Source organism: Gordionus sp. m RMFG-2023, chromosome 2, assembly GCF_954871325.1.
Source record: "Gordionus sp. m RMFG-2023 chromosome 2, tfGorSpeb1-WG-v2, whole genome shotgun sequence".
NCBI lineage: Eukaryota > Metazoa > Nematomorpha > Gordioida > Chordodea > Parachordodidae > Gordionus > Gordionus sp. m RMFG-2023.
Window position 1 is genome coordinate 6,382,252 of NC_088776.1, and position 26,825 is coordinate 6,409,076.

General features: G+C 26.5%; 2 protein-coding genes across 5 annotated transcripts; one reads left to right on the plus strand and one right to left on the minus strand.

The window, feature by feature from the left end:
* The first annotated feature begins 882 nt into the window (after positions 1–882).
* Positions 883–1,763, plus strand: LOC135923373 (small ribosomal subunit protein uS12). The gene is made up of 4 exons (XM_065458073.1): positions 883–958; positions 1,004–1,163; positions 1,283–1,403; positions 1,534–1,763. Exons 1-4 carry the CDS (start codon positions 955–957, stop codon positions 1,678–1,680), a joined length of 432 nt encoding a protein of 143 aa, XP_065314145.1. The 5' UTR covers positions 883–954; the 3' UTR covers positions 1,681–1,763.
* Positions 1,764–5,892: 4,129 nt separating this feature from the next.
* LOC135924589 (6-phosphofructo-2-kinase/fructose-2,6-bisphosphatase 2-like) lies at positions 5,893–26,825 on the minus strand. Of its 4 annotated transcripts, none has more exons than XM_065459664.1 (13): positions 26,685–26,825; positions 26,462–26,587; positions 19,355–19,451; positions 17,085–17,151; positions 16,352–16,486; positions 13,412–13,497; positions 13,233–13,330; positions 12,862–13,001; positions 12,259–12,432; positions 10,831–11,065; positions 6,283–6,410; positions 6,109–6,190; positions 5,893–6,049 (listed from the first exon to the last, which is right to left on the minus strand). In XM_065459664.1, exons 1-12 carry the CDS (start codon positions 26,758–26,760, stop codon positions 6,128–6,130), a joined length of 1,425 nt encoding a protein of 474 aa, XP_065315736.1. In that variant the 5' UTR covers positions 26,761–26,825; the 3' UTR covers positions 5,893–6,049; positions 6,109–6,127. The 4 variants fall into 4 exon arrangements, with proteins under 4 accessions (XP_065315736.1, XP_065315735.1, XP_065315734.1 ...); XM_065459663.1 differs by having other exon boundaries at positions 5,895–6,049; positions 12,856–13,001; XM_065459662.1 differs by having other exon boundaries at positions 5,895–6,049; positions 12,850–13,001.

The following is a 26,825-nucleotide window of genomic DNA, read 5'->3' on the forward strand; positions in this document are numbered from 1 at the left end:
CTTTGAAATAGATAAGAATTATGATTTCCTTTATAATTTAATAATATTAGTAATGAACAAATTAAACTGATTTGCGTAGCAATATGAAAGATCCTTTTCTAAATAATTTAATAATCATTTTTCTCTTCATTTTTGAAATGTTTTCGTCTTTTCCCACAATTTAAGATATAACTTAAAATTCTGTTTCCAAAATTTTAAATTTCTATAAGTTGATTATTCGGAGTTTTATGAAAAACAAATTAATACATATAAATGTTGCATCAAATATTTAAAAAATTTCATAATATTATTCATATTTGTAATAAAGAGTGGTGGGGGGGGGCTTATTTTACTAATATTTCTGCTTCCTTTTTAGGAAATATTTTTTCAGGGTTATATTTTGGTTCATAGGCCTGGTGGTGGGGGGGGGGGGGGTATTTGAGGCACTGACCGGATTCCTCCATTTTTAGATTTTCCCCATTTCAATAGGTTTACGTACATACTATATAATAATATAAACAAATATAAAAAATAGCTAATTTTAACAAAAATCGAATATTTAGTATTATTATTCCAAGAGGTCACATCAAAACACTACGCAGCTTTGTCTAAAGGATTTTCTTCTTTCATTAAATAGACATTGGAAATAGGAAAAGAACTTTAAAATATTATTATTTAGATCTGCTTTATCATTGGTTATAATGTATTTAGAGTTTAAAAAAATTTAATTAATCCCTCTCCATAAATATTTTTTATATATAAGTATAAAGAAAATTAATCATTGAATTTTTTGCAATTATGAATTATTATACTATTCTTAAATTTTATTTAAATATTTAATCTTAATTATATACAATGACTTTGTATTGTAGTATTTTTGTTTTGAAATTCATGATTTACATATTTGAAAATTAAATTCGAAATAAAATAATTATGATAACCAAACTAGATTACTTATTACAACTTTCCTAAAACATGGGTAAATTTAAGTTTTTTTATTTAATTTACTAAAGTTATGATATAGGTAAGCCAAGAGGTTTAAGAACTGCTAGGAAATTAAAAAATCATAGAAAAAAACAAAGATGGAATGACAAATCTTTTAAAAAGGCTCATTTAGGTACAGCATTAAAAGCCAATCCATTTGGAGGTGCATCTCATGCGAAAGGAATAGTTTTAGAAAAAATGTAAGAATTTATTAAATAATTATGTGATGAAATTTGTTATCCCTGTCATATTCTTATGATGATACTCCGCTCTGATTTATTTAGTATTTATATGTAATTATCTAAATATTTTTTTAAAGTGGCGTTGAAGCTAAACAACCAAATTCCGCTATTAGGAAATGTGTTAGAGTACAACTTATTAAAAACGGTAAAAAGATAACAGCATTTGTTCCTAGAGATGGATGTTTGAACTATATAGAAGTAAAATAACCTATAAATAATGATGATTGTTATAATATACGCTTTACCTATAAACTGATGAGGAGTTTAAAATTCTGAATATTTTAAATGATTCATTTCAATATTATACAAATTGTAACATTTAATATAGGAAAATGATGAAGTTCTAGTTGCAGGCTTTGGTAGAAAAGGTCATGCTGTTGGTGATATTCCAGGAGTCAGATTTAAAATCGTTAAAGTTGCCAATGTGTCATTATTAGCTTTGTATAAAGGCAAAAAAGAAAGGCCACGATCCTAGAGCTATTTATAAAAATATGTATTTATATGAAATCCTATATTAATATTGAATAAAATATTGAAAATCAAGTATTATTAATAATCATTTCTATCTATTTATTATATCTTAAATATCTATTTAAATGGGAATATAAGTTGGATAAGTTATTACAGCTGCTATTTAATTATATATAAGATTTTGTTATTTCTATAATTTAAACATAACTAATATTGGAAAACCCTTATAAAAGAAAAGCTATTAAGTTATTTTATTGTAAAAGCTCATTAAGATTTTCACTTATTTTAAATACTACAATGATCACTATGAAATGACTATAGTTACAATTTTATTAAAATGTATATCAAAAATTCTATAGTTTACCTTAAAATAAAATTTTGCCCTTGATGTGACTGGTTTTTTAATGATTACCCAATCCTTAAGTAATGAATATTACCTAACTGCAAAATTTAATTACAGGCTTTTTATCTTTAAATTTTCAGATAACATTGATTTTCCCCCATATTCATATATGTGTTTTAAATAATTTTTTAGAAATATGTTTTTATCAAAAATATATATTCAGCATGTTTTGAATACCTATTCTATAAATTTGAGACAATTTTTCTGATATCTTAAGTAATTTATATAAAAAAATTATAAATATATTAAGTTTTATAGCAAATTTTAAGTTTATTGATATAGATACATTTTCCCAAATGTCACTGATACGTTTTTTACATATTTTATTAATCATTAGCAAATATATATTAAAAAAATTCTTCTAGTTCCTCTTTTCCAGCTAGGTTTTCTCTAATCCCCTTTATTTTCCATGCTACTGGACTGGGTATTGCTATTAGTCTAACCTAGAATCTTGTCATTTTCTAACACGTTTGCTTAGCATATCTTATTCATTCAATCATCCTTTGCCTTGAACATTAAATGGAAGGGTTCATAGTATTGTATGCTGAATTCAATTTGCATTTATCACTTAGGATATTTTAAGATAAAGTGTTGTTTTTTTGTATTTTATTATTTTACTTATGATTATGTGAACAGGGGCTTGAGTTTTTATATTAGTAAAGGATATTTTTCATTTTAGAAGGATTTGTTGGTTACTTTTTTTCAGTGACAATTTTTTTATATTGTAAAAAAATATATAAAAATTGCCTTAATTATATGTTAATTAAGTGAATTATTAATGGCTTAAAATTTATTATGTTTTAATTTATCATTGGAAAAATATTTTAAATACGAGTATTATAAAATGGCCCAATTAAAATTTTAGTCAAAATAATATTTTGTAAACCTAGAGATTTGGCAAATAGAGGTCCAAACCTTTCTGCCATCTAAATCTCAAGACTTACATAATATTATTTTGGCTAATATCTCACCCTGTTTTTTTGAAAAATTTTATAGAAAATAATGCAGCAAATTTATGATTGGATGTTATGCCATTTCTGACATTAATCTCGTTTGTTTGCTATATCTGTTAAGGAAATAATAATTTTTTCAGCAGAAGTTAAAATTTTGTGAAACTTATATTAAAAATACAATACATATAGTATAAAATGTTAATGATAAACTTTATCAGAAAAATCTCCTCCTTTAGTAAAACACTCAACTAGTATGCTGAAAAGAATTTTTAATGGTTCAGGTTCAGTTTGGATCCCTGGTTTATTGGAACAAATTCATTAAAACTAAAAATAACTCTTGAAAAATAACATAAATTAAAATATACAAAAAAAATTATATTAATTGAATAGTAAAGCCAATTTGGACTGTGGTCATTTGATTAAAAATATACAAAAAAAATTATATTAATTGAATAGTAAAGACGATTTGGACTGTGGTCATTTGATTTAATGTTATTTTTTACTGTTTGTATGTTATTTTTAATTACTTTATATAATATCCAAATGAATATTTAAAATCGAGGAAAAAATAAATTTTTTTTATTCAAGTGTTTCAAAAATGCTGGTAAAATATTTTTTATATAAAACAAATAAAATACACTTCATACATATTGTGCCCTCTAACGGATATATATATATAAATTTAATAGTAATAATTAAATATTTTGATATTTGAAATCAAGATTAATTAATGAATATTTAAGAAATGCTAAATTATACATATATTTCTTTTAGATTAAATTTAATATTTATCATCTATAAGTTACAACTAAAAGAAAATGTCTATATATAATCAAGATAAATTACATGCATCTTTTAACCAACAACAAAAAAAATAGATTTTTGAATAGGGTTGCTTTTGCAACCTACACTATACTAAAATTTAATTTAGACTCAAATCCTAAAGTTTAAAATAAAAATAATAATATTTTTTTTGACCATAAAATATAAATTTCTTTAAAACAAATTAATTTTTTTAAAAAAGGATTGTATTTACACTTTTTTCCAGCATATTTATGTAACTAAAAATTGACTTTTTAATATTTGTCCAGCTCTTTAGTAACGTTTTTTTGTGCCATCAGGTTTATACTATTAAAAAATATATTCAAAAAAATACTGTTTCAGGTTTTAATAATTTCTTAAAATTTTTAAAAAAGATTCTAATTTTTGACTGCCTGATGCTATAAGCTTATAGTTTTAATTTGAAAGTAAAATACAAGTTTGTTGCTCATTTATTTTATAAAAAAATATTTTTTCATTACAATTTATATGGAATTTTTATTTATAAAATTTATCTATATCCCATTGAAATATTATTCATCTCAAGTTTTACGTTTCCACTTACACACATAGGGTTGAGCCAAATGACTTGACTCATAGAATCATAAAAATATATATTAATTGCAAATCGAGTTTAAATGACAAATTGTAAGACTATTAGACTTCTTCTGGCTAATTAAGAGCCAGATCACTATAACTAAGTGATTAGTGTTGTTAAACGGCTAAGTTGAGTCGACTTAGCCTAAAATCTAGTCAAGTTTAATTTGAAATGAGTTTTGCTACTTCGACTTGAGTTCAGAGTCGTAAAAACTCGACTATTTAACAACACTATAAGTGATCTGCACAGGACCTTATTTTTCAAGCCTTACCTGGCACAAAATTTTAAAAAAATTATCCTGCCCAGCCTGACCCTGAATGAAATATTTTTTAATTTGTCCTAAAACTCGATCAGAAATAAAAATTATTTGTCTGCCTTGCCCTAATTTATTTAAATATAGAAAAATTTAATATTTTTTTGATTGAAAATAAAATTAGTGCCTTGTTTATTGCAAGAATTTTAAAATATATTATTTGACAAAATGTGATATATCTAAAAATTTAAGCCTGGCTTGGCCTGAAATTTTTAAAAATAAATAGACCTGACTCAGCCCAAACCAAAATTATTTCTTCTAAAATTATAATTATAAAATTGTATTTACTAAATAAGATTTTAGGGTAATGTTAAATTTTAATATTAATTTTAAATGGGTTATTATACTTATTTATAATTTAAATATGCACTTTAACAGTATACATTTTAGAAATGGGATATGAAATTCAAGGTGATTCAGAATTTCTCAGCTGAGGGCAATTAATTTTAAATGTTAATTAACCGGAAATAAATGATAATATTTACTAATCATTTTCATATCATTCATATTTATATATATATATAATTAAATTATCAAAATTATTGCTAAATATTTAAATTTAATACATATTAAAAGAGTAAATAAAATATTTTGAATGTGAGATTCTTTCCCATAAGCTTTTTTTTATAATTACAGGTCGCGATGGGATAACGGAGACAGTTTAGATTAAAGATTTTATTTTGCTAAAGGCCCTTGAGTGTGACATCCTCATTTCCCTTCAAATCATTTTCAAATTAAAAATAGCCCTTGGGAATATGTTAAATGTAGATTCCAGTAGTTTTGATATCATAATTACTTACATTCTGTAAATCAGAAATATACTATATACTGACTACGATTTATATATAGTATTTATACAAGTTTATATATCACCAAAAGCTCGAAACTCAAAAAGAATGGTTTAGACTCTTTAATATTATATAAAATATCTAACTAATAATTCCTAAATTTCTCATGGAACATAAATTTAAAAAAAAAATGTTTATTTTGTTAAAGGAGCCTTTAAGATAATATTATATGGCGATATTTTTTCCCCTATTTCTCAAGAGTATTCGGTGTTATTTAATAAAAAAGCATTTTATTTATAATCATGTAAAAATCATTTATGTAAAAATAAAATCGAAGAAATAATTTTCGTAAAAAAAATATATGATTTTATGTATAACACAGGTTAAGAAGTATAAAACGATATTTTGCAACATAATAATTATTTAATATTGATGGATATGATTGGAGATTTGGACGTAATATTTTTTTGAGAGCAATAATCTTGATTTGTGACTAGAACTAAATCAAATATATTTTGTGTATATTAAAAATACTAGAGAAATTAAAAATAAAATTACCATAGTAAAATAAGAAATGTTAAGTTTTCGTTATGCAGATACCATTGTTATTTGTAACATTCTCTGGTGGTATACTAATTTTCTATAATACAAGGAAATATTGTGATTAAATAAAAATTATTTCATAAATAGAAATTATAATAATCATAACATAAAATCGGTTATAATTTAAACCTTTGGCCTGTCTCGGTGTGTGTCAACGGCTGGGACGGATATAATAATATCTTCTTTAGTGCAACCGTATGCTATTGGGGTTAATTTTATCACAACGTGTAACGGAACCTTTATATAAGGTAATTCATCTAAAAAAACGTGTTACGTTTGTTTGAAGCTTAAGAAAAATTAAAAATCAATAAGATATTCCTATCAAAACAAAGTTTCTAGTGTTTATCACAGGAAATAAGACGATTTAAAATCATTGATAAATCAAAAATTTTTTATAATAATCAAAAATTAGTTTACTAATGATTTCACATTTTAGAACCAATATCTTATGAATATCAATTTATTTTAGCAATTTAATAAGTGGGTAACTAACGGTATCTCGGGGAAATTTTCGATATTATTATTTTTTTTATAAAAAAATAGATAAAACTAGATATTCATAATATACTAGAGAATTAAGATTTTTTCTTGAAATTTTCAATTATTTAAGATTCATTCTAAAAATTTTCAATTTAATTTAAAATTTTGAATCAAATACTAAATATTTAAGATAAAAATATAATCATAATATACTAGAGAATTAAGATTTTTTCTTGAAATTTTCAATCAAATTCTAGATAAATAACCAATTTATTTGAATAAACACTGATAATATAGTTATATATATAATTTTTTTTCTTAAAATTTTCAATCAAATTCTAGATAATTAACCAATTTATTTCAATAAACAATGATAATATAGATATATATAATTTTAAGGAAAAACAAAAATAGTTTTATACATATTTATATCATTTAAAAATTTAATTAATTTATTTAAATTGGACATATTTTTAATTTTGCGAAAATAACTGTATTGACATATATACAAATGAGTTGAAGATTTTTTTCCATTTCTGGGTATGCTTGCCTTAAGATCCCTCCATAAACGCTCAATGCGTTGAGTATGGGTTGATATATCATTAGGGTCTACAAAATTTTGACTGTGATTCACTGAGTAATGGTCATAGCCATTTTCATTTAGATTGTTATAACTTAACAAATATTAAATTTTAAGATTTATCAATATTTAAATTACCCCTTCTATTTGTCCATCATTATAGTTGAATCAGTATGGACATGTTTGCTGATTATACCCAGAAGGGTATCTTTATCTCTTTTTTCTGTATGAGAAATAAAAAAATTCCCATCATTTCTTGAAATTTCTCCTACAACCCAAATGGCATTAGATTTTAGAATCCTCCCTGTTTTATTTTTCCTTTTAAAAATATGGGATTCATCTATTTCAATCACATGCCCAGGGCCCCCTATTTTGTCAAAATTAATTGCCTGTGTATGGCAGCAAATCTTTCTAAATATAGCATACCTAAAAAATACTTATTGACAAATTTTACAAATAAATATATACCATTTTCCAATGGTACATTGTGCTAACTCTATTAAAGGAAGGCTGTCGGATATTGACGTCAAGGACACAAAAAGATATATTAGATGTATAAATTTGTTAACAGGGATATTAACATTTTCAAATATAGAGCCTAATTAATAAAATAAATTTAAAAAATAATATATTGTTAAACCCTTCCATATAGAATTGCTGCTTGTACATATTTTGCATCTTACTCTATAAGATGCTGCATTTCTCTACATTATCATATTATTATTACAACACGTGTGATTATCTAGAAGTTCGTGGTCTTTTAAAAAAGCTATGGTTCTTACAAGCAGCAATTCTATATGGAAGGGTTTAACAATATATTATTTTATAAATTTATTTTATTAATTAGGCTCTATATTTGAAAATGTTAATATCCCTGTTAACAAATTTATACATCTAATATATTTTTTTGTGTCCTTGACGTCAATATCTGACAGCCTTCCTTTAATAGAGTTAGCACAATGTACCATTGGAAAAAGGTATATATTTATTTGTAAAATTTGTCAATAAGTATTTTTTAGGTATGCTATATTTAGAAAGATTTGCTGCCATACACAGGCAATTAATTTTGACAAAATAGGGGGCCCTGGGCATGTGATTGAAATAGATGAATCCCATATTTTTAAAAGGAAAAATAACACAGGGAGGATTCTAAAATCTAATGCCATTTGGGTTGTAGGAGGAATTTCAAGAAATGATGGGAATTTTTTTATTTCTCATACAGAAAAAAGAGATAAAGATACCCTTCTAGGTATAATTAGCAAACATGTCCATACTGATTCAACTATAATGACGGACAAATGGAAGGGGTAATTTAAATATTGATAAATCTTAAAATTTAATATTTGTTAAGTTATAACAATCTAAATGAAAATGGCTATGACCATTACTCAGTGAATCACAGTCAAAATTTTGTAGACCCTAATGATATATCAACCCATACTCAACGCATTGAGCGTTTCTGAAGCGATCTTAAGGCAAGCATACCCAGAAATGGAAAAAAATCTTCAACTCATTTGTATATATGTCAATACAGTTATTTTCGCAAAATTAAAAATATGTCCAATTTAAATAAATTAATTAAATTTTTAAATGATATAAATATGTTAAAACTATTTTTGTTTTTCCTTAAATTATATATATCTATAATATCATTGTTTATTGAAATAAATTGGTTAATTATCTAGAATTTGATTGAAAATTTTAAGAAAAAAAATTATACATATAACTATATTATCAGTGTTTATTCAAATAAATTGGTTATTTATCTAGAATTTGATTGAAAATTTCAAGAAAAAATCTTAATTCTTTAGTATATTATGATTATATTTTTATCTTTATTTAGTATTTGATTCAAAATTTTAAATTAAATTGAAAATTTTTAGAATGAATCTTAAATAATTGAAAATTTCAAGAAAAAATCTTAATTCTCTAGTATATTATGATTATATAGTTTCAGAAAATTTAAATTTTAAGAAAAAAATCTTAAATATCTAGTATTTGAAAAATTTTAAATGAATCTTAAATAATTGAAAATTTTAAGAATAAATCTTAAATAGAATCTTAAATAATTGAAAATTTCAAGAAAAAATCTTAATTCTCTAGTATATTATGAATATCTAGTTTTATCTATTTTTTTATTTATTAATAAAAAAAATAAATAAAAATAAAAAAAATTAATAAAAAAAATATTTAAAAAAAAACAATAAAAAAAATAATAATATCGAAAATTTCCCCGAGATACCGGTTACCGATATTCCATTATAATATTTTAATTATAGTCTTTTAAAAAAGCTATAATTAAAAATAACAACAATAAATAAAAATAAATTAAAAATAAATAAAAAATAAATTTATAAAAAAAGATGAAAAATTTCCCCGAGATACCGCTAGTTACCCAAATTAAATATATAAGATTATATCATTAATATATTAATAAAATTACTGATATTCCAGCCTTTTCTAGTTTAAAACTTTATTCAAAATTTGAATTGAACTAGGCCAAAATTTGAAGAACCTCTTAGGTGTGGCAGCTTAGGATTATTTCCGTATTATCACTAGTAAAATAGGATCTCCACTAAGATTTTAAACATAATTTATTATGAAAGGAACATCAATTTACTAGACCTTTATTTGTTTTGTCATTTAATTATTTAACAAGTGTTACGGTCATTTTTCGACACAATCTGATAAGTTCGATGAATTTTTTTTTTCTCAATATATTCAAGAATTATGTTGATCTTAATATCCTTTTTGGGGCAGTTATTTATTACTTTTAGGCATATTTTATTATTACACTATCTGTCAGTGTGTTCTCTCTGCCCAAAATATTTAACATTTGTTCCTTTACATTTTTTTACCTCTAACTAAATAGTTAGTATAGGCTATATGTATGAAAATATGAAAAGCGCATCGCATCTATAAGTTAATTTATCTCCAAAAAATAACAATTTTCACTAATCGTATTCCCCATCCTCAACATGTTTTGGGCATTATCCGTAACTACGATTGTAACGTCGCAATAAAAATTATTTTCATCTTTTATAAGATTTATCCTTTTCATATTGTAAATTTAATTTTCTTATATTTTATAAGACTTACTTTTTCATGTATTTAAAATAAAAATTATAAGGTATTCCTTTTGATATTATATAATTAAGAAGGTGTAAAAATGACGTTTACCGCTTTGGTATATATAAAAATGAACCTTTTAAAAAAAAAATTGATTTAAATCAAAAAAATTATACCCTGGCAAATAATATCGCATTATTGTGCCTAGTATTTTATGACCCCAGTTCTCTTTATATTCTCTTCCAAATATCACAAACTTGGACAGATATAGCAAAAGTTAAAGACTAAGGTAACAAATCTTAAATGGCGACATAATTATTTAACAATCTTTATGATCGGAAATTAATAATTATCACAAAGTTCTAGCATATATGGTTATCAATTCCCCCAAAATATTCTAGAATGTTTTTTAATTTCAAAAATGTTTTTATTGGGAGGTACTATAATTCACCCAAAGAACTATATTACATTGAAGATTTTTAAATCTAGTTAAAAACTACTACCTTAATCTACCTTTAAAGCTCATGTCAAAATTTAAAATTCCAAACCTCGATTCCTGTCGCAAAAGTAAGCCAGCAAGCAACGAAGTACAGCCTGATGGGCTATGACCAACACGATACTCTGTTTTTCCAGTTCCATAATCACGGGTTCTAGTCTACCCACGAGATCTTCGTATGACTCCCCCATGGGGTAGCGGTACGCGTATTTGTTCAAGTCGCGATAGGCGAATTCGCTTGGGAATTTGGTGTGGATTTCTGAGTAGGTCATTTCTTCGCACACGCCCTGTTAATTAGGAAAAAATGGGTTTTAATTTAAAGAATCACGAGTTATTAAATATATCTTGAATTGTAAGAATGAATCCGTTTGGAAACCCTACATTTATAGAGGGATAAATGTCACCTCCCCCCTCTCTCATAGATATGGTATTTGCGGTATTAAGTCTATGAATTTTTTTTTAAAATAATTGAAGGGTTATCATGATATTTTTACGTAACTTTTACAGCACTGTAGAGAACAGTTTCTTAATTTCTAAGTGACACAATATTTTAAAATTAAAAAAAACATTTTTAAAGGTTTTTATTTGCGTATGGGACTTAGTCCGAAAATCTGATCGATCTATCTGATCACAATTTCGCGCAAGATGAAAGATTGTGGATTATTATATAGAGTATAGTCAATGGCGCTAGCTTTTTCAACTGGTGGCTCATTTTTTAACAATTCCAAAAATTTATAAAAAGGAGATAATTCTAGGGGTAAAAAAACCCATTAAAATAACCAAAAAAAATCCGTTAAATTTTTTTAAAATTATTACAATTCACAAGGAATATATTATACAAACATTTGAGCACACATAAAATTTATTCTACCTAAATCAAAAAAATATCTTAAAAATTCAATAATTTTGAAGGTACTTCAAAGTACCAGAGCGCTCAAGTCCTTATGCACCCCTTCCTAACGACGCTACTTGGTACAGCTCTCATTAGTAAATTAAAAATTATTGCCTATCTTATATTATAGTAAAAAAAAATTAAAGGAAATTTTGTTAAATTTGACGTTCTTCACAAAAATAATAAATTATTTGTCATAATTAATTTAAATAAATAAAAGAAAATATTACCACTTAATTAGAAATTTGAATGATATTTATATGAGGGCAAGCTATGAGGCACCCAACCCCTGGCCTTATTTTTTTTCTAACCTTACCACTCAAAGGTAAACGTATTTTATATAAAGTTATATAGATTAATATCACTAATTAATTTATCCAACCCAGTGAAATTCTAATTGTTTTAAAGAAGTAAAAACATTCTTAAACCCGGCCAGATTTTTTTTTTAAAGTATGAACAGAGCCTGGCATATGGCCGGCTTGCACAGAGCTAGAGCTTAGGGTTGTGGTTGAAACAAATTTATCTTAGGTTGTTTAATGTGGAATTCTCAAATAAATATAAATATAATATAGTATTTTATAAAAGTACAGCGTCGATTTCGTTGAGGGCCTTCCATTGCTCGAGGGCGAGGGTTTTGATGTTTTTGCAATGTAAGAGTGGTTGAGCAGTTTGTTTGGTCCTTTTAAATTGACTGGTCCAGACTTTGAAGTCGCTTGCGTTACGGAGTTCAATGTCAAAGTAGGAAGCTAATTCTTGGGCAAACTTTTTGATTTTGGAAAGTTTGGAGGAATGGGATGGGAAAGTAATATGTAATCGTAAAATGGTTTTGAAAAAAAGTGCAAAAAAGTATTTTTGGCCATAGGTTTTCATAAAATTTAATGTAAATTGTTTATATGGGTAACTAAAATGGAGTGCCACAAAGTGACCCCTCCCCCATAGTTAGGGAACTTGATTACAATAAATTAAAGACATTTGGTTAAAACAATTTTTATGTCAGCCAGATTATGTTAAATAAATAACAAAAGTCAATTTTTTAAAGAATATTTTACCGATTGCGTTTTAATTTATAAAAACAATCTAATATAAATATTATCAATTGTGCAAATGTTAAAATAAAGCAATTCGATTTGCACATATATGTATTAGAGTACGCCCATATTTAGGTAATGAAAAATAAACCCTAACTTTAACCCCTCTAGGGGACAGGTCTGAATCACCGCCAATTTTCCCTATCACATTATCCAAGCTTTCACCATGTCTCGTTAGGTAAATTGTTCGGTATCGTACTTGGGCATTCATAAGGTAATACACAATGCGGCTTTGAATGTGGTCTGCGAATAAATTTAAAAAAATAAATGTATATATTTAAATAATGGTTAAAATCTACAACAAAAATTTCTCAAATTATTTCTGTTCGTCCTAGATAGGTTGAAAAAGGATTCTTGGCTAGCATAAGATCCAAGATGGTGGTTAGTTAATAAACTATGAAAGCAGACCAAACAGCTCTAACTTAAGGTAACCACACACACATAAACAATATGAGCCAAAGTATGAAAGAAAACCTTTGACGTTGTTGACCAAGAATTTTTCGCCGACGTTGTAGATTTTGATGAAAGAAAAAGATTTGTCGTGGACCTCGTCGAGAGGTTCGTAATGAGCCCTATAATATTTCGTATAATGTTTGTTTTAAAAATTAAAATTATATAAAACGTTTTCATGATATATGGAAATTTCAAAATACCTGTAATGTTCTATCCTTTGCAAAAAGTCTTTGACAGCGTCTTCGGGAGACATTAGTTTGTAGTCGGGACTGCCTACTTTAACATCCTTGAGATTAATATAATTTTTTTTAAAAAAACTTATATACAAATATATCATATTTTAGCGATTAAACTTTAACACCTATGCAAACAAAGGAAAGAATAAAATGTAATACTCAAGAATTAATGAACACCAAAGAACTAATCACCTAACATATATTCCGTTTAACTCATTCATAATCCAATTTAGATACATTTAAAAGGATAGATAAATGCTATCTAGATACTTTTTTAAAATATCTAGGTCTATCATAATTATCCAGCTATATTTTTTGAGCTGTATCGGGCATAGAATAATCGATATATTTTCAGATACAATCATATTTTAAGTATTGTTGTAAATGTTAGATTTAATTTGCATAAAGATTTCTTTTGGATTTTGTTGTACTTTATATGTAATTTGCATAAAGAATTTTTGTGGATTTATTGTTATAACGCGTGATAAAAAGATTATATTTGAATAGTTATGATTAGTTATAAGAAAATTGAAAAGAGTTTTGATGCACAATGAAAAACTTGTCGTTGTGACAATGGTGTTGGAGAGCGGAGGAGACCGGCCCTTTACAACCTTCAGTCTGTGACCGGTGGGACAACAAGGAGATGTGTCAAACTGTATTCTAATACAAAAAAAAATTCCAGAAGAACGTAAGAAAAATATGTAAATAAAGATGAAAAGGAAAAATTATGTTGTTAAGATTAATGTTTATGTAGGAATATAAAATCTAAAATTAAAGACAAAGGTAACATTCATAGTAATAGAGATAATTGTGTTTAGTTATTTAAAGGTGATAATTAGGAATTTTATATTTAGAAGTTACTGGTAAACTAAAAACCAATGGAATTTTGAAACTAATAAAGACTATGATATTTTAGATTTTAGAATTATTATCAAGTGATCACTAGAAATAACTTTGACAAAGAAATAGAAACATAAATTGCGAAAGTTAATATTTAACTAATAGGTTGCTGAGATATAATAATTAAAAAATTCGGTGAATAAGATTAGAATATAACTTTATTGTTAGGAAATAGTTGATTAAATTCTTATTGAAAATTTACGTTTAACTTTTATTTTAAGGGCTGCGAGAGATAAAAAAGCCTCAAGGATTAATGTGAATTAGTATATTAGGTTGTAGATTAACCAAAAAATCTTCATAGAGAGAATCGGCTTTTCGTCATTAGAAAATTTATGCCGCAATCGAGCTCAATTTGAGATCGGATTTTTATTTTGAATCATGAATAAGATTTAAGAAGAATCATACAAAACAATGATGTTAGAGAGTGGAGACAGGGCAATTTCAACAATTCAGTCTAATTAACTCTCCCACTAGCCTCAGCAATATAAATATCAATACCATATTGGTACAGAGGTGCCTTACAGCGATTGATCCAGGCTTTAGAAGATCAAAAGTCAGTCTAATTAACTCTGAAAAGAGATTCTAAATAAAGGGGGAAGGGGATGTATGAGATGACTATCGACACTAAGACAAAGAATGAGAGCAATAAAACAATGGTATCAATATTAATGGTCGTATTTCGGAGAATTAGTCGTTTAGCTAAAAAGAATGCGTCACAAGAGATCGTTATACGTACAAGTGATCGATGTAGCTAAAAGAAATTCGTTATAAATTTTTATTAAAGATATATGGTTGACTGTTATTTAAGTTGATAATATTTAGCAAAATATCAGGTTGTTGATTAACCTAAAAATCTTCATAAAGAGAAACGGCTTTTCGTCATTAGAAAATTTATGCCGCAATCGAGCTCAATTAGAGATCGGATTTTTATTTTGGATCAAAAGATACAAGAAATCATTATCGTATAAGAGATCTTAAGGCAAAGTGGATATATTGACAAGAAGACCAGGATGCTATCGTTAATCGTTGACAAATTATAGCCAATTGCTTATCAAAAATTTAGTATAGGATAAAAAATCGAACAAGAAGTCGTGGAAACCATCGTTACTAGCAGACAAATTATCGTCAGTGGTTTACCGTCATTAGTTACTAGAAACCGTTAGAAACAAGCAAAGACTAGGATAATGTGGGAGTAAAACGAGATATAATTAAAGGAGCTAGAAGAATGTATCGGGAACCATGCCTTACTCGCAGAATGGTGGGACTAATCTAAGTGGAAGGGTGTTGTAATTGTTAAACCAAATTACAAAGCCGAAGGATATTCAAATCTACTCAAGAAATTAAATTTCGAATGCAAATGATTTAAAGAAAGAGGAATAAAAAAGAATGATTATTCAAATTAAAGAAAGTTCAAGATTTTTTCAGTTTGTTTGTAAAACATTATGTAAATGAAATATAGAAAAGTATATATATAATCGAGGATATTAGTCTGATTTAGTATCATTTTATTTTAACCTTTCTTTATTTGACAACGATTTTAATCTTCCAATTCTTATTATAATTTTTCAAAATGTTACAAGTATTATATTAAATTAATGATATTTAATTTCAAGTTTATTTCTTTAGAATAAACCCAAACAAGACATACCATTTAAACAATGAATGCCTGACAACGTGATAATTAATTATTCTTTTTTTAGTATATTTTTTTTTCTAATTTGGACTAAGATGTATGATATTACAAAATAAAGAAAGAGTAAAATCAAAACAATAACAATCCAAATATTATATTTTCCTGGATAAAATGCGATTATTTCTAAGAGGATAGAAGCTTTCTTCTTTTCTATCCCCAAAATCCCTAATTTCTTAAATTATAAATGATAGCAACGAGTGAAAGTGGAACCGGAAACAGAGGTGGGGGAAAGGGCTGAAAAATTTTGAGGGAATATTCATTTCATTTCAAGGAAAACGAAATTAATTTTAATTTAAAAAAAAGACACTAACGTAAATATTTTGAGCAATGATAGAGGCATCCTCGCAAACGGATTCGATGAAAAACACTTTGTACCCGTGTTGATCGTGGCATATTTCGTACACCATCTTGCGGCGTTCGCGGGTCGTGTTGGTGGCGTCGAATACCTACAAAAAAAATTATTTATAAGACTTATTATTTCACTACAACAAAAAAAAACCTTACAAATATTGGATTAAGAGCTTAGAAGGAATTTTTTTCCAGGTCCCATATAAAAATGATAATATAATTTATTGGAAGATATGTAGAGTTAACTCAACTAATTAAAAAATTTTAAAGAAGGTGGAAAAAAAAATATGAAAACTATCCTTCCCAAATAGTGTTGTTAAACGGTTGGATTAAAATAATTGGCCTACACAATATTTTATCCCAAAAATATTAGGCGTGCCTGGAGATTTTACTCATAGATGGCAGAAAGGTATAATCGAGATCTCGAGGCATACCCAAAGTTGGGCACTACCGCGAATACTTATATCTAAGATACACGATCCTTTTGTATCTTATCTTTTTTGACATTTGTAATAAGATACTAGTATCTGTATCTAAGATCCATTTTTTTTATATAAAGAATCTATATCTGTATCTAGATTCCTATTCAAAAGGACCTGCCCAACTCTGGATGCTAAATATTTTTTCGGCGAAAAATTTTAATTTAAAATTGGCTAAATCGAATGATTGTTAAATTTATTTTAATATTCAACTCACGGCGATTTCCGCTTTCCCCGATTGCAACGTGACTATGAGATCTTCCAGAGCGTTTTTGGCGCATAAACTTGTTTTTTTTTCCCAAAAATATATTTTTTTTATTGTCGTTTGTGCAAACATTTATTATTGATAAATTATCGATTTTATATAATTTTTTTTATTAGGTAAAAATAATGGTCGTTTATCATATATATTATCCCCCTCTTTTGTTGAGCAGAAAAATTTACCTGGTCAAGCATTGTCGAATTGGCCCTGTAATTTATAATATGAAGAATTTACACGAATTTTTTGTTTCTCAATCAATATATTTCCACATTAGCGAGCATTAAAACATCACATATTATGTCCATAATCTTGTAGGACGTGATTAATCCTTACAAATGGGATATAATATTTTTTAAAAAAAAATGTTCACAACAAATAGATTGATTACAATTTTTATATAGTATTTTATTTTTTCTATCCTATTTACACGGGCTTATAACGTAGAGCTCTTTCATTTGAATATATTTTATGATTCGTTGTTGATATTTATTGGTCTAGTATAACCCGATTCATTTAACCCTGCCAATTCTTTGCCCGAATCTGTTAAAAAGTACCAAAAAAATTTACGCAAGCTTTTTATAATGATTTGGGAATAAGGAAATCCATATTATGTAAGAACTCAGTGCACTTATATCTATCATATTATAAAAAACAGCACGTTTTCATGTTGGGGTTATTCTCTTGCCACGCATAACAGCCTATCATTTGGCCCATCGTATCGACTCCGATTTCGTTTTGGTTTGTCACACATTATTGCTATAAATATTTGCTATTTTCCTCCATTTTTTTTACTAGATAAAAGAAATTTTGTAAGTGTTGCATGGCTTTGAATGAATATCCAAATAAAGTTAAATGGCCGTCATTTAAATTCAAAGTAGTTAACTCAAATTCTCCTTTAAATCCAGTTAGATTCCTTCCAATCGTATTATTAGAGATTCATCTCGCTACTACTAAACTAGTTAATATAAAATTATAACAAATTATAATTTTCCCCCGAGTCCGAAATTTCGGACACGAGATTCAATGTGATTTGTAACCTTTGCTAGAATTCTCCGCATGCTAATCAATCTTCATTTGTTCTTTTATCTTTATAAATATATTTCCATTTCACTAAGTCACAAATTTTCTGTATTTTGATTTCATATTACCATGGTTCAGAAAAGGAATATATATAGTGCCAAAAAGAGACGGCTTCCAGTAAATAAGTTTATTTTTTAAAAAAATGAAATAATATAGAGAAAAATAAATAATAAATAAGAGTGTTATTTATAGATAAGGAATTAGAAAAACGTTAATTTTTGGTGAAATATTTTAGTTTAGGCTATATTTAAAATCTTATTTTAGTAGATTAGTGTTATTAAATGGCTCGTTTTGAGCCGATTTTTAAAAACGGCTAACTCAATATTTCATCCATAAAAATATTACGCAAATCTGAAGATTTTGTTCACCGAAGGAACAAAGGTCTAGTAATATATTATCGAAATCTCGAGGCTTAGAAAGATGCCCATTTCTTTCTTTATATAATATATTAACTAAAATAATTTAAAAATGATCTCAATAAAACAAAAATAAAAATCTGACATCATGATATCGTATACATTTAACTATCAAAAAAAAGAAGAAAAATGATAAATTAATTTTTTTTTAAAATTTATACAAAAATTTTTTTTTTATACTTTAAAGAAAAATTGTGTTAAGATATATTAGATCTAGTATTATTTTTCGTCTATAAGAATGTAACTGGGTAACGGTAACTAGTTACATTTATTGAAATATAACTTGAATTGTAACTAATTCAATTTTTAAGTTGCTTATTAAAATATGTTAAATAAATAATATATATATAATTCATTTATTATCTTTATTTGAATGATTTACCAAATCTAATAAGGCTAGATAGCTTCTTTTTTTAGTCTAAGGAAGTTTATTTTTAGAGAAAAACAAGCATACCGCTAGACCCAAATTTTTATAAATAATTAAATTTTATATTTTTTTTCAGCTATTATTTATTTAAATCAATTTATATTTTCATTTGAAATCCCTTAGTATTAAAATTTGATAAACAAAATTAATATATAATAATGACAAAAATTGTATTTAAAATAATGGTTTTAATAAAAATACTTATTTATAAAAGTAACTCAAAATGTAACGAGATACTATCTGAAATTTAACTATAAATAACAGTAGCTTTTTAAAAATAAAATAAATCAATCAATAATCACTTTCTAATATTCGTAGCGTCTACGTTTTTTTCGTCGAAAAATTCGCTGCCAATGTAGGAGCTTACCATCCCTCTCCTGTAGTCTCCCAGATTGAAAACTTCAAACGTGATGCATCAAATAATTGATAATAAAATTTCGCGCCAAAATAAAAAAAATTCAAATTGTATTTAAATCCGACCGTTAATAAAATTTAACCCGATTAATATCGATTAGAATCAAATCTTTTCGATGATATAATAACTAGTGTTGTTAAACGGCTCGTTTTGAGCCGATTTTTAAAAACGGCTTACTCAATATTTCATCCAGAAAAATATTACGCGAACCTGAAGATTTTGCTGTAGAAGGAAGAAAAGTCTAGGAATAAATCTCGAGGCTTTGGCAATATTTTTCTGGCTTATCGAGTAAGCCGTTTTTAAAAATCGGCTCAGAGCCGTTTAACAACACTAATAATAACGATATAAGTGGAAACACCTTTCTCTCTTTCTTCCTTTCTTTCCTTCCTTCCATTATATAAATCAGATGCCCGTAAGCTCGGTTCCCAAAATGACCATGTTTTAAAATAATTAAAAATTCGGGCGGCGCCGATATCAATCAATTGAAGAATCTCATAATAAATGATTAATATTTATTTACCGCTAGTGTTGTTAAACGGCTTCGATTTAAGCCGATTTTTTTAAAAAACGGCTAACTCAATATTTTATCCAGCAAAAATATTACGCAAGCCCGAAGATCTTGCTCATAGATGGTTACAAAGGTTTGAATTTCTATTAAAGAAATTTCAAGGTTTAGGACGTATTTTTTATCGAGTTCGCCTTTTTTAAAAAATAGGCTCAAATCGAGGCTTTTAACAAAACTATTTAACCCAATTCTAGGCAAGGCCAAAAATTATCAAAAATATAAAATATGTAAAATTAAATTTAACCAGGCCGAACCTGAAGTTTCGACCCTTTACAAGTTCCTGCTATAAATACCGAAAAAAGGTGTGGTATAACTTCGAATTGTTTTGGCAATATATTTTAACTTATCTTTATATATTGTATAATTTATATCTTTTGTCCCTAGGTTATAATAATATTTAATTTTGAATTTAAAATTCATTCTTTTTTTTTTTTTAAATTAACTCACCTTCTTTCTTATATTTTTTAAAATTATTTATGAGATTTTGATAAACCCAATAGTCGGGGTTGAAGGATGAAGCCTTACAAAATTGTATTTTTTTAAAGTAAATTTACTTTATAATCATATATTTCGCGATATAATAAATATTATATGTTATATCTGGATAATAATTAAGACTTTATCAACCTCATAAGGCGTGCTCTGGTTCGTCTTATTTTTTTTAAAAATTTTTCTCCGTTTTTAGACCCAGGCAGGCGTAAGAGATTTTTTTTAATACCCTATTTTTTTTTGATTTGTTTTAAGTTAGTAAGATCAAATAGGCGCGTGGTCCGTTAAGTAAATCTCTATAACCGCTTTCTTCCTTTATTTTAAAGACTATTTTAAGAATGACGGACTATGTAGGCGGTTAAAACAAAAGGCTGTTCAGAAATATGCCGAACTAGAACACGACCTAAGACCTTATCAGCTTTCATAAAGAGAAAAACCAATCAATCTTTAAAATGGCGTTTGCGAGATATTTCGGAGACATGTGGCCGGCCTACGAAAACTGAGATATCCCCACATGTTATAAATCGACAGTATTTTTTTTTTTTAAATGAAATACATTCGGGATTTTGATTGCCTTTTTTAAGGCAAAAAATTGTTTCTAGAAATGACCAAATCATAATTTTGGGCTAACCGCGAATCAGGGTTAGGGTTCCGGAAATAGGGTAACCCTCCCGTCAGATCCAGAAAGTTATAATGACATAACAAAAATAACGTCCATTTTTAAATTTAACCTTACTCATCAAAGTTTACTTTTTTTTTTTATAAAAAAAAATATTTGTTGAATATTTAATTAGATATGGAACGTGTATTAAATGTATTAATAAATTAAACTGTATTAAATTATATTACAAATAGTGTATATATATATACATACACTAAAAAAAACAAATTAAATATTTATGTAAGATTCTTCAAACAAAACAAATTGTTAGTTTAAATTTTTACGATTAAAATCGTTAATTATAATTTATTCCGCTAAAGATATCGTTTTGTTTGTTTAAAAAAAAATTCGATTAAAAATTCTTGTATATATATTTTTTTAATGGCAGTAAATCAGAATTTGGAAACCGGAAGCGTGGCGAACAGGAACAAGAATCCATTTTTGAAATTTCCAATTTATGTGTATTAATTAGTGTTCTAAATGTCGTAGGATTTCTTAGATATTTTATTTTGCGCTTAAAGTTTATGGCTGCTAAATTGACAGGATTTAAAACCGGAAACATGACCTAGGTCTCTCCATCATTTTAGGGAGTCATCAGGGCCATCTTTTTCTTAGTCCAGGTTTCTAAACGTTGCGACTGCGAGCTATACTTCAATTTATAATTATGGCAAGGATAATAACATGGAGGATTTATTAGAGTGTAGGGCTCCGCCCTAGTTACAATTATATGTTAATTTTACATTATATTGACCTTTTTTTTAAAAAAAGGATAAATAATGGTTTTATTTTATTTTTTATATAAAATTAGGCTTAAAATTATTTTGAAAAAAGAATTTTATAAATTGTAAGATTATGCAATCAAGAAGAAATCAAATAATAGGGGTTCTTCTGGATCTAACAAGTAAACCTAACTTCCATAGGCACAAATACGAATACAAAAAATTGATCACGTGTCTCCAAAAGAAGAAATAATTAGGGAAAATTTTATGCAGGAAAAAATGGTTCTTTTTTTTTAAAAAAAAATTGGTTTTAAAAATACAGTTTAATTTTAATCACAATTATTTAAAAAAATAACCGAATTATCCGTTATTCGTAATCAAACGCGAATATTTCATTATTCGACTCGATTTTTCGGAGACACTAGCCTAACATATCTGAGATTGCAGAGTCTACTATTTAAAAAAAAAATCAATAAAAATTGATAAGTAAATACTATATTTAAAATTTAAAAAAAATTAAAAATGCAAATATTTTAGATATAAAAAAAAATAGCCGTAGAAATAGGCATATTTATTGTACCTTTTTTTCTAAAAAAAAATTAAAAATATTCGTATTTTGGGGGGAAAATGAAGAAGAGGTATAGCCCTGAATTCATGGTTAGCGTAGCGCGAATTCGCGGCTAAATACAAAAAATATGCTGTATTCTCCGCATGAGAATTCGATCTAATTGTGAATTCAGGGTAAGGAAGTGTTTTAAAGAAACCCTTGTAATTCCCTCAAAATCTCGAATTGAGTTATTATCATTTTTTTAATGAAATAATTAAAATTACGCTTCATATCATATTAATTAGAATCATTCTAAAATCACCGTTGTTCCCGCTTTCCATAAATTTAGCGAATGAAACCTCAAATTAGTTTTTTTAAAAATATATTATCTAAGGTCTCGTGTTGCGATGTCTCTCAAACGATAGCATAGCTGTTTAAAAGATGACCTATTATGCAAATTTGCGCATCGTTTGATCGACAAGGCCATTGTTGCGAATATTTTTTTTTAAAAAAAGGAGTTCCGGTTCTTGTACAAAAATAAGAATTCATTTCCGGTTCGTAAATTATGACCTGGTTATAAAGGTTCCGGGTCCAGATTAGACTGATAAAAATGTATATAACGCACTACGTTATAAGAGCGTGGAATAAAAATTTTGAAATCTATGTTAATTTTCAGCCGGTTGTAAATCGTAACCTCGTTCCCAATTCCTTCTTTCACATGTGTTTTTTTTGGTATATAAATGATGTTATATGCTAAATTAAACAAAACAAGAACTTTATATAATATCCATATTTTAATCTAAAAATTTTTTTTTCTAAGCCGTCATTGATGAACGATATATAAGATTAAACTTATTTTTTTTTATATAATATACTTTTTTTTTAAAATTATAAATTCATAATATTTTAATGATAAAAAAACGCGAATTCAAACGCATTTTTTTTAAAAATTTAACAAACATAAAAATTTTTTTTTATTGCTCATTGCTGGGAAAAAAAAATATTAATGCTAAAATTTGGCATTATAATTATCGCAGCAATAAGATTAAATGTAATAATTCATTGAGAAGGCATTTTAACATTATAACTGTGTCTGATTCGTATTGAAAATACATTTTAATAGAACCCCGATGACCTATTTTTTTAAGTCGCAACCAATCTGTGATAAAAAAAAAATTTGTCTGAACCATCTGATTCAAGATGTTTTTATTTTGTGTATCAAAGATTCAAGCCTAATCTGAAATTTTAATTTAGAAAATAGGTTCGGTACTATCCAATCCAAATTTGTTTTTTTAAAAGACTGCAATATTAACCCAATTTTGTGTATTATTCTTAAAAATATCATCTATATAAAGATAGCAAAATAATTTAAAATTTTATAAAGGTGCAATTCTAGCTGAAAATAAATTTTCAAATCTAGATTAGAATCTGATCGAGTTTGATTAGATAGGATTCAAACTAGATTTACAAGCTCAGATTCTAAAAATTAATTAATTCATTTTTTTTTAAAAAAATTGCTTGTCAAGAAATAAGGCATTTTGATTCTAAAATGTTCTAGTCAGGTTCTTGTTAGAAGAGAGCAAATATTCCTTTTTTTAGAAACAAGTAAATCATTAATCTCTCTAATTCTAAAAATATATAATTAATTAAAATCAACCTGTAATAATGACCTTGAACATTTTATTTTAAACTATTATAAAATCAAATTCAAAATATCTTTATTTAAATAATTTTTGCTAAACAAAGGTAAAGACATGCCAAAGAAATAATATATTTTATTATTTTAAAAAGTTCAATCTATTTTTTCTCAAAAAAAGGTTCAATATGATTCTGATATATTCAAAAAAGACTTCTTAGGCCCATATATCTGTAAAGATATAAAAAATTTAGCTTATATGCCCTGCATCTCCTCTGTATGGTTTGCAGAGAATGTCTTTATGTGTCTGCAGCTCTGACTGTGAAAGGAAAAAATAATATAATTGTAATTAACAACCAAAAGATAAAGCCAATTTATTCATAGACCATTCTTTTAAATAAGACTTTATCATTGGCGTACGCAGCGGGGGTGGGGCAGGAAGACTTCCCCGCAAAAAAATGCAGATGCCGGATATATTTTTCAAAAATATTAATGTTTATATTAATTTATATTTGTTAATATTTATTCGTATCTCATATTAAATATATATTTAATTATATTTATTATCACATTTATCTACTAAGTTATTTTATCAATTAATTTCGATTTCAAGTTTTCCGGCGTAATATTTACTTATTATTTTCAAATTTTTAGTTATGTAATATTTTACCATTTTCAAATTTCTAGTCAAATAATAATTATTTCTGAAACTTCTGGTCCAACAGGGAAAAAGAAATTGCAACCTTGTCCAACGAGATAGAGTCTCTGCCATCAAGCAGTAACAACTTTTAAGGAGTTAGAAGAGCCAATTATTTGCTATTACTGAAATATCACAATGGTCTAAAAGAAATATTTCCTCAGAAGCAAGAAAATTATTGGATTCAATGCTTATTCCAAATTTTATTTCTCATTAGAATATATTATTTAATTATACAACTATTTTAAGTATTACTTTTCAAAAACATGACATTGACTTGATTAAGAAGATGAGAATAGCGGAAAGCATTTTATCAGAACTCAAGGAAATTAGGGCTAATGTTGATGAAGAATTTCATATTTTTTTGTTGAGTCAAAAGCAGAGCTATAAGTGTTTAATATTTGTCTCCCTCGACTTGTAGCAAGGCAAGCTCATCGTTAAAACATTAATATAAGATCAGTAGAAGAGTATATCTTAAATACAGATACATTTATAACCCAAATAAATGAATTTTTAATTCTTCATGCAGCATTTACTAATCTGCAAATATTACTTCCACAAAAGCCTTCCCAACCTTTTTAAGATGGTGATAGAAAAAAATAATATTTGTTTGATGCCTTATTAGCTGAATAACTATGTTTATAAGATTAACTATGGTTGATATAGTCCTAAAAAATGCTATGGATGCTCTGCATTATTTCAACACATTATAGATTAAATTCCCAATATTCTCTTTTTTAAGAAAAATAACAGAGGCCTGCAGAAGTACCATTTGCAGGGCACAGCCCGATTTTTTTTAAAGAATTTTTATAGCCCAACCTGTTTTTTTTAAAAAAATTCAGGCCCGGCTCGGCTTTTTTTTTAAAAAATTTTCGGCCCGACTCGGCTTTTTTTAAAAAATTCTCAGGCCCAGCCCGGCTTTTTTTAAAATAAAATTTTCAGCCCCGGTCCGGATTTTTAAAAAATAAATTATTTATTTTTGATTTTTATAGCTAATAATAACGATTTCAAATATAGGCTGTTTTAAAAAATACAGCCCGGATTGGGTGTTTTTTTAAAATAATTCAGGCCCGGCTTGGGTTTTTTAAAAAAAATTTGGGCCCAGCCCGGGTATATTTAAAAAATTAAAATACTGTTTGGCCCACGGGCCGGGCCTGCAGGTCTCTGAAAAACATACCAAGAAGTACAACATCTGAAAGTAGATTGAAAGGTTTGAATCTTTTGAATATTCATAGGCATTTGACGACAAGCAAGGTTGAGATAATTAAAAAATTAGCTCAATCACAACGAAGATTGGATTTTACATTGTAAATATATAACATACAAAATGCAATTATTCCTAAGAAACTTTTTGTGTAAAGGCTCAAAAAATTCAAATTTTTATTTTGAGTCATTTAAGTGATTCTTTACATTAATTTAAAATTGTGTATTAGAAATAGTTATTAGTCCTAATAAATTTATGCTTGATATTTTTAAAAAACAATATTTCTTAAAAAATTTTATTATCCCTCCCCAGACCAAATTCCTGCATACACGCCTGGATTTTATAATATATAAATTTAACTAGTGGCTAGCTCATAGACTTATATTAGTCTATGGAATGGGTAGATTAGAGAGAATACTTTTATGGTTATAAAGTGAGTATATTTTAATGCATGAATAAAATAATAAAAAATTTACCTTCTGTTTTTATCCCAATCCAATTCAAATAGCGAGTTAATTTACGCGATACATATGTTTTCCCTCTAGCAGGCAATCCAACCAATACTATGACCGTTGGAGTCTTAACGATTTGATCATAATGTCCTTAAAAATTTTACATTGAATAATTAGCATAATTTTATAAAATAAATTACTTTCCATTATCATTTTTTAAAAAATATCTAAAAATTTGAATATAAACCTGCTATCGGTAATTTATTGCACGAAGAAGAATTTTGTGAAGGACAAGCATTAGTATAATTATTATTATTATTCATAAAACAATATAATTTTTTTTAAAATATTTACAAATTTTAAATATGATGAACGTATGTTATGGATG

Bases quoted from the DNA above. Each gene is read 5' to 3' on its own strand.
- LOC135923373 (XM_065458073.1), top strand. The intron at 1,164-1,282 runs GTAAGAATTTAT...ATTTTTTTAAAG, and splicing joins GGAATAGTTTTAGAAAAAAT to TGGCGTTGAAGCTAAACAAC. The intron at 1,404-1,533 runs GTAAAATAACCT...CATTTAATATAG, and splicing joins GATGTTTGAACTATATAGAA to GAAAATGATGAAGTTCTAGT.
- LOC135924589 (XM_065459662.1), bottom strand. From the start codon at position 26,760: ATGAATAATAATAATAATTATACTAATGCTTGTCCTTCACAAAATTCT. The intron at 16,487-17,084 runs GTGAGTTGAATA...TTTTTTTTGTAG, and splicing joins CGGGGAAAGCGGAAATCGCC to GTATTCGACGCCACCAACAC. The intron at 6,191-6,282 runs GTTTAAATTATA...CTTGTATTATAG, and splicing joins CACACCGAGACAGGCCAAAG to AAAATTAGTATACCACCAGA.